General features: G+C 36.4%; 1 protein-coding gene across 1 annotated transcript in view; it reads right to left on the reverse strand.

Moving 5' to 3' along the window:
- The window catches only part of hydin (HYDIN axonemal central pair apparatus protein), a 76,744-nt gene extending 71,044 nt beyond the window's left edge, over positions 1-5,700 (reverse strand). Inside the window, 6 exon segments of the mRNA XM_016287873.1 lie at positions 140-264; positions 383-582; positions 2,504-2,638; positions 3,200-3,319; positions 4,339-4,464; positions 5,237-5,700. Of these exon segments, the coding sequence (XP_016143359.1) occupies positions 140-264; positions 383-582; positions 2,504-2,638; positions 3,200-3,319; positions 4,339-4,464; positions 5,237-5,368 (838 nt within the window). The 5' untranslated portion in view covers positions 5,369-5,700.
- Positions 5,701-12,218: the final 6,518 nt, after the last annotated feature.

The raw sequence follows: 12,218 nt of genomic DNA on the forward strand, positions 1-12,218 counted from the left end.
GGTTAATAATAAGATCATTTACACTTGCTGGCAATTGCCTGTGGCAATCAGTACCTGTGTCACAGTGACATACAGCAGTGTTGAAGAGGAGGAGTTTGTGGGAAGAGCAGATTGTGGTGATGTAATTAGCAGTAAATACCTGAATGGTAGTGCAGCAGCAAAACCTGGCAGTGATCCCCTGTGGTTTTAGGCAAGAACTCAATGGTAACTTGCATGCTTTGACCAACATCAAGAGTTCCTATGGATGGTTCTACGGAAAATGGGCTGTGGGGAACATATACACCATTTATAAATGCAATCTTAAAAAGAAAGTGTCAGTCACAGATCAAAATGATCTGTACAACACAATGTCCAAAAATCTGCACTGACATGCCTCTCTTACCTACAGGTGCTGAGCTGGAATTTAGCCTCACAATTTCCTATGTTCCGCACAAGCAGAGTTCTCTGGGACAAGCACTTAACCGGACAACCTTGGAAATGCAGACTATCTGGGAAGTCCAAGATGGCACGGGGCCCAATTGCACGAATAGGAACTTCAAACTTCTCACGTTCAGTCACACAGATGAGTCTGTGGATGTAATCCTACAATTACAAGCATCTGAATGTCAGTGGTGATACACAGAGGAACATAAAGCCTTGAAGAAGGCAAGGACTTAAAGGGATAGTTCACCCAAAAATGAAAATTCTGTCATTAATTACTCACCCTCATGTCATTCCAACCCCGTAAGACCTTTGTTCATCTTCGAAACACAAATTGAGATATTTTTGATGAAATCCAAGTGCTTTCTGACCCTGCATAGACAGCAACGAGACTGGCACATTCAAGGCTAGTAAAAAGAGTAAAGACATCATTAAAATAGTCCATGTGACATTCTCAGAGCTTCATAACATTATGGTTGAACAATGATGTCACGTGGACTATTTTAACGATAGTGATAATGATATTTTACCGATCCTTATTACCTTTCTGGACCTTAAACTTGTCAGTTGCGTTGCTGTCTATGGAGGGTCAGAAAGCGCTCAGATTTCATCAAAAATATCTTAGGGTGCTTTCACACCTGTAGATCGATTGCTTTGTTCCGAAACAGGGATTAAAATTATTACAATGTTAATTTTTATTCTTGGTGCGGTTCGCCTTCACACGGCAAAGTTTCTAAACGGACCAAATTTGTTAATACAAGTCATGCGCGATTAAACTGTTGTCTCATTGGTCAAAGTTCCACGGTTTATTTTCCGGGATTCCATAGCTGTCACGGCTGTCATCCATCAAAATGGAACGACAACAGCTTTTTTTTTTTTTTTTTTAGCTGTCGTTATGTTAATTTATCATTTTGAGCAGGAGTCCAGGATTCATTGGAAAAACATTTTTAAAATGCACCTACTAGGAAGAAGAGCAATAAGACGGCATTATAAAATGAAAAAGTGCACTTTTTTATTTTGAATGGCGAAGACAGGCTCACCCACAGACATTCACAGGTTCATTTTGAAGTATTAGCAAAACAACAAAGCTAATGCTTTTCACGGAACTTACATAATTACCCATTATACATTGTGATATAGCCTGGTTCGTTGGTCCGTTAGATCGGATTGCTTTCTCACTACAACCGAACCACTCCAGAGTTCGTTTTCAATCAAGCCGAGACCACCTCGTTCAGGCGATCTCGGACCGATTGTTTTCGCGCGGATCCGGGCGCGATTGCCGTGTTCACATATGGCCAAACGAACCGAGCTAAGGGGGGAAACACGCCAGGTTCCGAAACAACGGGCCAGGTGTGAAAACACCCTTAATTTGTGTTCAGAAGATGAACGAAAGTCTTACGGGTTTGGAACGACATGAGGGTGAGTAATTAATGACAGAAATTTCATTTTTGGGTGAACTATCCCTTTAAAACAAACCTAAATATGGTACTGTATATCTAGTACATATTGTATGCTTAATCAATTAATCAATCCTAATTTAAATAAACCCCAGAATTTGGGAATTACTGTATTGAAGAATTAATCCATAATCCTCAATCAGATGCAAAACCTGACAGAGAATACAGGCAAGAGAGGAAAGACTGGGCCACCATAGATCTATTAAACTGACTCTATTTGAATTAATGCATGAAGAAATCTCCATTAATGTTTTGCCAAACCAAAATAGATTAGCAGGCCACTTCACAAACTGCAAAAGAGTATCTAATGGACAAGTAAGTGGCCGTGGTGGACAAGTCTCTTGTGTCCTCTGCTTACCAAAGTACTTTCTCCGATTTCTTAAAGATATGTTAAACATTAAAATGAGACTTGACTTTGAGGTTTATTTGCAACATTGTGTTGTAGAGACAGAATTACAGACATCACCGTGTGACAGTTTTTGCATATTTTGCATAACTTCTTTTGGTTATACATTTAAATGCATGCAATTGGCTCATGAGTACACTGACAATGATCATATAATGTATAACCAATTAAATAGTAGGTGTCAGCTGCATTTGTTGCTTATTGAAACTATAAACTTTACCTTGTTCTCCTGTGGAGTGAATAGAATGGTGAATATAGATGCCATGCCTGGGGCCACTTTCTTACTAGCATCTAGTGGGCTGGCCACTTTAAAATAAAGTGAGTCATCTTCAATTACCTTTACCAGTCGAGGAACCTGTAATGGTTATAAACATACCTTTGTCAAGCCAGTGTTCATTACACACGAAAATGAACAAAATAATGTCTAACTGTCTTAAAGGAATAGTGCAAGAATGGTGTGAATCAGAATGGCATGAACTACAAGCTTCCAATATAGGTTAACAAAATCATATACTGTATCCTCCAGATATAGTCAGATTTATGCCAAAATACAGACAGAGGTCCAAAAAAGAAGATTTGCAGAGACAATTAAATTTAAACCAATTGCATCTCTATTTTGTGAACAGGTGAATTGGTTCATGTGTATAAAGGTTTTCATAAATCCTGGTAATTGGAAAATGTCCAGGACTTGATTTGCGGTGGTGGGATGCAAATCGCTTGTGCTCACAATCAGGCAAATAAATCTCCTTTCAATTCATTTCCATCCTTTGAACTGGAAGTTCATAATAAAGCATATACCAGTATAAAGACAAATGCACCCAAATGTACTAAATATTCTTTGTTTTTTTTAAATACATTCATTGTGTAATTGTGCAACAAACTGACTGTATAATCTCCTCAGAAGGATAAAAGTTACCTTGTCACTGTTACGCAGCTCTAAGGGCACCTTGTATGTCTTAAATGGTGAGTAGTTCTGAAACACAATCTCAGACGGATATGGCTGAAACATGGCCTGGTCCAAATCTAATGAGGAAAACTGTATTTAAAAAAAAAAAAAACGTCAAAGCCAAAGTCAGACTTTTAGATAATATCTGATGAAATGTTTAAATATAAAATGTAGAAAATGGCTCAACAAATGGCTTTTGCATTCAAATGTCCACTTTATTAAGAAAAAAAAAAAACATCTGTGAATTGTGTTGTGTGAGAAAAATCAGATGCAGCACACCCAGGGTTGTGTTGAGGTAGAACATACAGCATTCGTCACCGAGAAGATTTTCACATATAATTACCTCCATCACATCCAGTCTGACTCACATTTTATTAGGTCAATATAGTACAATATAGGTAGTGTAAACAGCTACAGTTACTATACTATACATATTAAAAGCCATTAGTATCTCCCCAGAGAGAGACTGTGATAATGACCTTAATTAACTTTGAAAATGTTGCTGCTAAGATACTTGGAACCAGCAGGGTGCGAACTACGGGGGAGCTAGGGGGAGCTCGGCTCCCCTTAATAAGACATGGGCTCCCCTGAAAACGTGATTTGTGAAATTTTGGGGGGTCTCAAAAATATTGGCAATGTGTTATTTTGATGTGCAGTTTCAATTTTGTGTAATGTGATCATCGTGGATTATTATGTGTAAAATTGCAAAAATATCATTAATTCATTCATGCATGACGGCGATTTAAACCTAATTCACTTCAATTAAGATAACTATACATGCTATTATTTTGTCATGAGCATCAAGGTGTGGGGGCACTGTGGTGCAAATTCCACTCATGTTTAGTACATGTTAACTCAAAGATTCGTAGAAAAAATATAAACGTTGGACTCTGTGGTCGATTCTGTGTTAAGGTAAGGCATGTTATTTGCAATTATGTGTTGTGGCTGGGTTGTTATAGGTCTGCGTGACTCTCGATGTCTTAGGCCTAATTGAACGGAGGAATTATGGTATTCTTCTGTAGCCTGACGACCAGTAACTTTAACCGTTGTTCATGTAAACTCAAAGACAGCCTGATGCTTTGTTTATATGTTAAATGCTGATATTTTACCTTGTGATGTGTGGTCTCACTCATATCTAAAAGCTCCAGGATACGGGGCGGATGCATCTCGTAAGTGTTTGATAATCGTTCTTCTGTAGTCTGGCACATTTCTCGAGCATATACAGATGGAATCAGCTGCAAAGACATATGCAGCCTGTTATGAGCACATTTATCCACTATGTAAAAATATTTTCCTATATTCTGCATGAATCTATATTGCAGAGAGCTCTGTATTCTGAGAGCTACCATTCTGCAGATTTCTGCTCCAACCCCAATCAACACACTTCAACCAGTTAATCAAGGTGTTCAGGATTACTTGATAATTACAGGCAGGCAGAGGTGTTGGAGCAGGGTTGAAATGGAAGTCTGCAGGTTGGTAGCTCTCCAGGAGCAGGGTTGGAGATCCCTGGACTAGACTGTTTGCTTTATATTGCCTAACAGTGACATGCAGAGATCAGGAAGTTTGCTTCTTGACATATACATAGATATAGTCTATTGGATATTAAATGACAAACAAAAATAAAAGGGAAAAAAATAAAAGGGAGCAGTTACAATAAATAAAATTGGACTAGAGAAGAACAGGTTGTCAACACTCAACAGCTTTCAATCAACAAGGAACATAAACAATGCACTTATTTTTCATGGTCAGACTCTTAATGTAAATGCTTAATGTACTGTAGTGAAGGATGTGGTTCATTTTTAATAGCTAGTTATGTGATTCAAAACACTGCATTTTAGGTGTCCTTTTAAGAAAGAACAGTAAGTATGTATGTTTATGTAAATTGTAGTTTAATGAATTACTAATAGTTAGTGCTCTGTTTTGAGGCAGGGATTTAATTAATGATAAGGGTAACTTGCTGCTTTAAAATTACAGTTTTAAGATATAGATATAGATTAAAATGCTCACCTCAGAATTTGCTTCCCGTTTTACCAGTTTGGGATTTCGGGGTGCCACCACTTTTGTTTTGAATCCTGCTGGCATCTTCTCGCGTGAACTTCGGAGGTTTGAGTGAGAATCTTGGACATTCGAGGCTGGCATTTTGAAACAAACTGATTCACGTTTTTGAGTAAAAATTAAATCTGATGCTAATTACAGAAATGTCTGGGGGTTTTTTCTCGCGTGATTGACGATGACAAGCGTTAAATGTTTAAGCGAGAAGCAGGTGGCTAGTCGCCATTCGCACGCTAGGACGCTTCATTTGGTACTGTTGTGTTTATCCGAAACGCAAGACGTTTAAAATGGATTTTTATAAAATAACCACACGGCTACATTATGAACTAAGAGTCAGAACAATACAATTAATAAAGCTTTTTAAATTCCAGCCCTTTTCTTGTGTAGGCTCTTCCTCAAGCGCTCATTTCTCAGCTTTGCGCTTGGTGGTTACCATGACAGCGGTCGCCATGGCACCGAACGTTTTCAGTAAACAGCTCACTGGTGTGCGTTTACAAAGACGCCCTGTGATTCGCTGAAAGTTTTGTAGGTGAGGACATCTGTACCATAGCAACTTAAAACCACAAACAAACTGTACCGTTCCCTTGATTAAAATCTCAAAGAACAGTAGAGGAGACTGTACAAGACACCATAATCTGATGTCAGGGAACAATGGCAGAATAAACACATTTGATAAACATTTTATTTTACACTTTATATTCACATTAAGGTTCTCAGCACAAGATTTATGAAATTAGACTAAAATCCTGAAGTCTTTTTTCGGACTACTATTTAGTGTAACATTAGGCAGACAGTCTGTCCCCTTTGACCCAACCATGTGTAATATTATTTCAAAAAATTTTAAATGTAATTTGGACATGTGTGTCATGGCAAAATAAGTAATTAGGGCTGTCAGTCGATTACATTTAAAAAAAATCTAATTACATGTTTTGATTAATTAATCGCAAAATAAATTTGGCTGTGAAAATACCCACAAAAGATTATTTAAAGCTATTTTTGTGTTAAATGAGAAAGTATCAAGTAGACATTACAAATTGTAGCTTTAGAACTATTTTATTTGATTCAACATAAAATGAAAGTTTAAGCTGTCACTGAAAATACTTATATGATTTCACATAAACATTTAGGCTACAACAGCCTAGCATAAACTATGGAACATAAAAGAAGATCATTTGAGAAACATCTCAGTATTTTTTGTTCATACAATGAAAGTCATTGGTAACCAAAAGAGCTTTGTTACCAACAGTCTTTAAAATGCCTTCTTTTATGTTCCACAAAAGAAAGGTTTGAAACGACATGAGGGTGAGTAAATGAGGACAGAATTTAATTTTTTGGGGTGAACTATCCCTTTAATGTTTTTATTTTTATCTTTATTATTATTATTATATTTTTATTTTTTTAATTAAATGATACTCTAAGAAAATCTGCCAGCAGGTGGCGGTAAATATCTTTGTGTCTTTCATTCATTCGAACGGCTAATTCATTCAGGAATGAAGTCAACGGCTCTCTTTATGAATGGGACTTTGAATCATTGGTTCACACAATTCGTTCAAAACGCGGATTCATTCAGAAACTAAACTGTGTTGCTCGGAGATGCGCAACAATTCTGCTATGGCTTTAAAGGTAATGTTCTCTGCTAAATTGAGCAAAATCCATATTATTGTGTTTAAAATATAACACAATATCAACTTCTTATTAACTGAACTGCTGTATAAAATCACATTTAAACTCGTAATATTCTGGACAAAACCAGCACTAGTGTGATACTGCTCTCGCTATTGCTCTCGCTGCTCGTGTGATATCGCTGATATAAATGAGACAAAAACACATACAGGGACATTTTTGCACCAATATCTTGAATTTTAGGGAATAACTGCGTTTATGGAGTTGTTGCTCTGCATCATATTTGTCAACAGTCAACTGTATGAAATGTAAGATGATGTACAGGTGCATCTCCTGGGGGCGGGCCCAGTGCGTTAACTGCGTTAAAATATTTTAATCGCGATATTTTTTTTAAAACTAATTAATTAAGTTAACGCGGTAAACTGACAGCCCTAAATAATATATTTTGAATTTGACATAGTTACTAATTCTCATTCCTACCAAAGCAAATACACATCTCTTTCATACCTTGAACCATTTTAAAAAGATATCAAAATTGCATCTATTTGCCTTTTTATATAGTGACATACTGAAGAAGACAATGTTTTCACTCGCTCAGCCATTTTACATTCATTGTGACTTTATTAAGGTCATTTTCTTTTCTCTTATTCCTTTTCTCACCCACCCAGCAGTTGTTCCAAAAGTAAGAGTGTTGAGCATACACAATAATAGCATAATACATAAATAAACATGGGTGTGGTGCATCTCTTGTCATAACATGAAATGCAGTTTGATATTTTGCACCAACAACATATGTAGAGTTTAACTGATTATAGGCTACCCTTGTGTAAAAGAAGTACAAGGCTTTTAGAATATTATACTGAAGTGCCAACTGAATATAATTGTTTTGGAAACTTTATATGCATGTTTGCAATTAAATGAAATTTAAATGTATAATAAATGCAATTAGGTAGGTGTATTTTTTACATACTTAAGACTAAATTACATGAATTCATGTAACTTTATTATTAGTATTTTTGACTGGATATGTTTGGTGTACTGCAGAATGTACTGAAAAGCATTTATGATCAACTAAAATTTTAAGTTATTTCTGTTAAAACTTGTATGTCATCTATTTAAATATATTGGTAATTACATATTTGTAATAGGCTAATAAAGTTGCAAATTAGTACATTTAAAATATACATAGTTTACATTTTTATAAGTTAAAATTAAGTACTTTAATGTTATTCAATACATTAAAATAAGTGTATTTCTTCAAAGCATGACAAAAGATTATTAAAACATAATAATTTAAAATGCACTCTACAGTAAAATTTTAATTTGACATTATTACAAACGGCATTTTTTTAAAGTGTAATTAGTTATGCAAAAAAAAAAAAGTAATGAAAGCGTATGTTCTTTAAGTACACTTAGTGGCCTTTTATTTCATTAATATTATATTATCTGTAAGTACACCAAGTGCACATTCAATCAAATTAAGTGCACTTCTTTTTCACATGGGAAAGTGTCTTTCTCCAAGAATTAACTTTAAATATTTCAAATGTGCTTTATTTTACATTTTAATTTAGACTGAAGTTTTTTTATATATGTTGCATTTACCAATAGTCCACAAACAATACATGCATAAAACAAGCAAAAAGAGTTTTACAATCTGATGACATGAAGAATTACATTTTATAGCAACTTAAGAATCGACCACTGAAGAAACCCATTGGTCAATCACTAATCTGACCAATCAATGTCCCCTTAATGTTCATGGTGGTTACAGCCCTACTTTAATGAGAAACCAATGCACTGATCTGAAGAATGTACTGTATAATAAAACATCAAGAGCTTTTTCTAATCCCCTATTAGAACATAACCAACTCAAAAACCCATTACAGCAGAGAATTAGTTTGGTAGGTTTATAAGAGCTGTTGCCGGTCAGCTGTTGAACCTAAGTGACTTCAAAGATACTGAAGAACTTAATTTATTATTTAGTTTAATTTTAAGAGTGAAAGGTGGTAAACCACTGAATATTTAACTACAGCAGTAGACGAAACTGTGTCAAAGTCCGGTTGGTATTTAAAAAAACATCCATAATCTCTGCTAGTGACAAATGTTTCCCTGGACACTTCGGTTAAACTAACGTTACATAGAAACACGTTATTTCCCCTGCTGTGAGGCACCACTACACGTCTGTTGCTGGTCCTGGCAGGATGACCGTTCTCAAGGCTCTTTAACTGCGGGTCAGTGAGCGGCCCATTCTCACAGAAGATTGGATTAGAACAACGAGCGCTGTTTAAGAAACCAGTTTTAAGACGGACTCCTCATCCGTCACGCCATCCCACGAGACCGTCGGGTCGGGTGTTTGACCTCTCGCTCAGGTTGCTCTGTATTATTCCTCCTGCCAACAGTAGGCTATCCCGACCAACTGCGGACATGTCAACATCCAGCGAATGCAGGTAAGGTGAAAAACGAATATAATGCGCCAGATTCGCCGCCTTACAGCATAACAGACCTGCCAAATCAATATCCTACATCATACCAGACTGTCTAAATGAAATCTTATTGTGAACAAATATGGGATTACATTCGTTAGTAGTCGTGTCGCTTTTTATTTACATCCCTCATCATCAAACAGGGCTTTATATCATAGATCAACCTGAAGAACAAAACCGATAAGCTTAACAACGCAGCCTCACATCCTAAAGAGGATTTTTAGTTCCCCAAGTGTTTGGGTGGCGATAGTTTATTCTTCATTCACATTCTTCCACTAGTATGTGCCCTCCAGTTCCATTGTAAAAAAGAACATTTGTTGCCGAATGACATTTTTAATAACATATTATCTATAAAATCAGCTACTCATAATTACGGTTACGTAACAGAATCCTGCTATTCAGTTTTGTGGATGCGCCCAGAATAATACGCAGCTCTTAAAGTGACAGGCTTCGCTATAAAAGCTGTGGAAAAACAGCTACGAGAACCGTAGCAAATGAGGACATCAGGGCTGTTGGCAGACCTTGTCAAAGTAAAAAACATAAAAATAATGGGCAGCGCTGTGATTGTAAAATAAGAGGCCTATTGTGCATTCTCATTGAGTGTTATGGAGTCACGTAGTGTTTGACGCTCGGAATGGAAAGTGCTGATCCCGCAACGCCTTGCAGCACCACGGACAGCGCATGCTTACAGCTCTTCCTACCCGATATTTTCTCAGCTATGAAAGACTTTCTGATTATAAATGTGGGCAGTCCAACTATGAAAGCAATTCAGTATGAATGGGTCATTTTTGTTTCAGTTTCAAAAGACTATAAAATAATTCAGAGTATGACGGTGCTTCGTGTTAGTTAAATAATGACAGACACTTTTTGACACCAAGAAAGCATAATGTCATAATGACTAACAGCCTAAAAGACTTCAAGTGAATTTTGAACTACCTACTCTGAAAAGCATCACATAAACCTTAGTCATGGGAACGCCATATTACATTTTTGACAGGAGTGAAAACGAGGCTGTGTGTACTGTTGTTTAACACGACTGTTCAGCTGACGATATATATATATTTTTTATATATATATATATATATATATATATATATATAAAGTATATTAAGCCCAAGTATTCTTGTACACTAACTGATAACAAAGCTCTTTACAGTTTGCTACAAATGAAAAATACAATAGATTGCTTTGATAATTGAGACCCAAGCAAAATCCAGAGATGAGCACAGACCATTAGTATAGTTATTTCATATAGTTCCAGCTCAGAAATGGATTTATATCTACTCCATTGGTCGTCCATTAGTCTTGTATGGTAACATGACCAGCAGTTATACAGTAGCTCACACACACAGACAGATACTGGAAATCATTTACTACAGCGATTGTTCAGGTAAATGACAGTCAAAGAGATAATTCAACATACTCCAACACAATAGCATTGCAAATGACAAGGAGCAATAATTATATAATATAATATAATATGTATAAAAAACAAAACCTTTTTGTTACTGTAGTACTGTATATACTTTTGCTTCTCTATTCTACACTCAAGAATGTAGAATTTTTGCTTCTCTATTCTACACTTTATTTATTAAAAATAAAGGTGCTTCACGATGCCATAGAAATGGTTCCATAAAGAACCTTTAACCTCTGAAGAACCTTTCTGTTTCACAAAAGGTTCTTTGTGGCGAAAGAAGGTTCTTCAGATTATAAAAAGATAAGAAAGAGATGGTTCTTTGTGGAACCAAAAATGGTTCTTCTATGGCATCGCTGTGAAGAACCTTTTGAAGCACCTTTATTTTTAAGAGTGTAAATACTGTTTTCAATTGACTTGCTCACTCTGAAAGCAACTTGATTGGATCACTGTACTTGACAGGTCATTTGACATTTGCTCCTTATTTCATAACCAAGTAGGAAATTAGTCAGACATTATCCAGCAGTTTGTCACTTTATTATGACATGGGTGTTTTTTGATGCATGACCGACACCAGCCCCACTAAGGAAAAAATTAAGCAAAAAACATGTTTTGTTTCTATATAGCTACAGCTATGAGGACTACAAAGAAACCACGGACTGGCTGCTTGCTAACACAGATATCAGGCCCAAAGTGGCAATTATCTGTGGTTCAGGACTCGGTGGATTGGCTGACCTGCTGGAGAACAAGAAAGTGTTTCCTTACAACAAAATCCCCCACTTTCCCCATAGCACAGGTGTGAGATATTAGATGTATGTGTGTGTAATACATATCATTCTGATACCTCCTTATTTCATAACCAAGTAGGAAATTAGTCAGACATTATCCAGCAGTTTGTCACTTTATTATGACATGGGTGTTTTTTGATGCATGACCGACACCAGCCCCACTAAGGAAAAAATTCAGCAAAAAACATGTTTTGTTTCTATATAGCTACAGCTATGAGGACTACAAAGAAACCATGGACTGGCTGCTTGCTAACACAGATATCAGGCCCAAAGTGGCAATTATCTGTGGTTCAGGACTCGGTGGATTGGCTGACCTGCTGGACAACAAGAAAGTGTTTCCTTACAACAAAATCCCCCACTTTCCCCATATTTAAATATATAATAACAGTTATTTAAATAGTAACAATATCTCACAATATTACAGTTTTTACTGTATTTTTCATCAAATAAATGCAGTTTCTCTGTAATTAGGTATGAGTACTGTTCCAGAGGTGGTGGTCGCTCGTCACGGTGGGATGCGTGTGTTTGGACTCTCCCTTATTACCAACAAAGTAGTGACTGACTACAACAGCACAGAAAGGGTTAATCATGAAGAGGTCCTGGAAACCACCCGTATGCGAACCAAAGAC

Source organism: Sinocyclocheilus grahami, unplaced genomic scaffold, assembly GCF_001515645.1.
Source record: "Sinocyclocheilus grahami isolate Dianchi unplaced genomic scaffold, SAMN03320097.WGS_v1.1 scaffold225.1, whole genome shotgun sequence".
NCBI classification, from domain to species: Eukaryota; Metazoa; Chordata; class Actinopteri; order Cypriniformes; family Cyprinidae; genus Sinocyclocheilus; species Sinocyclocheilus grahami.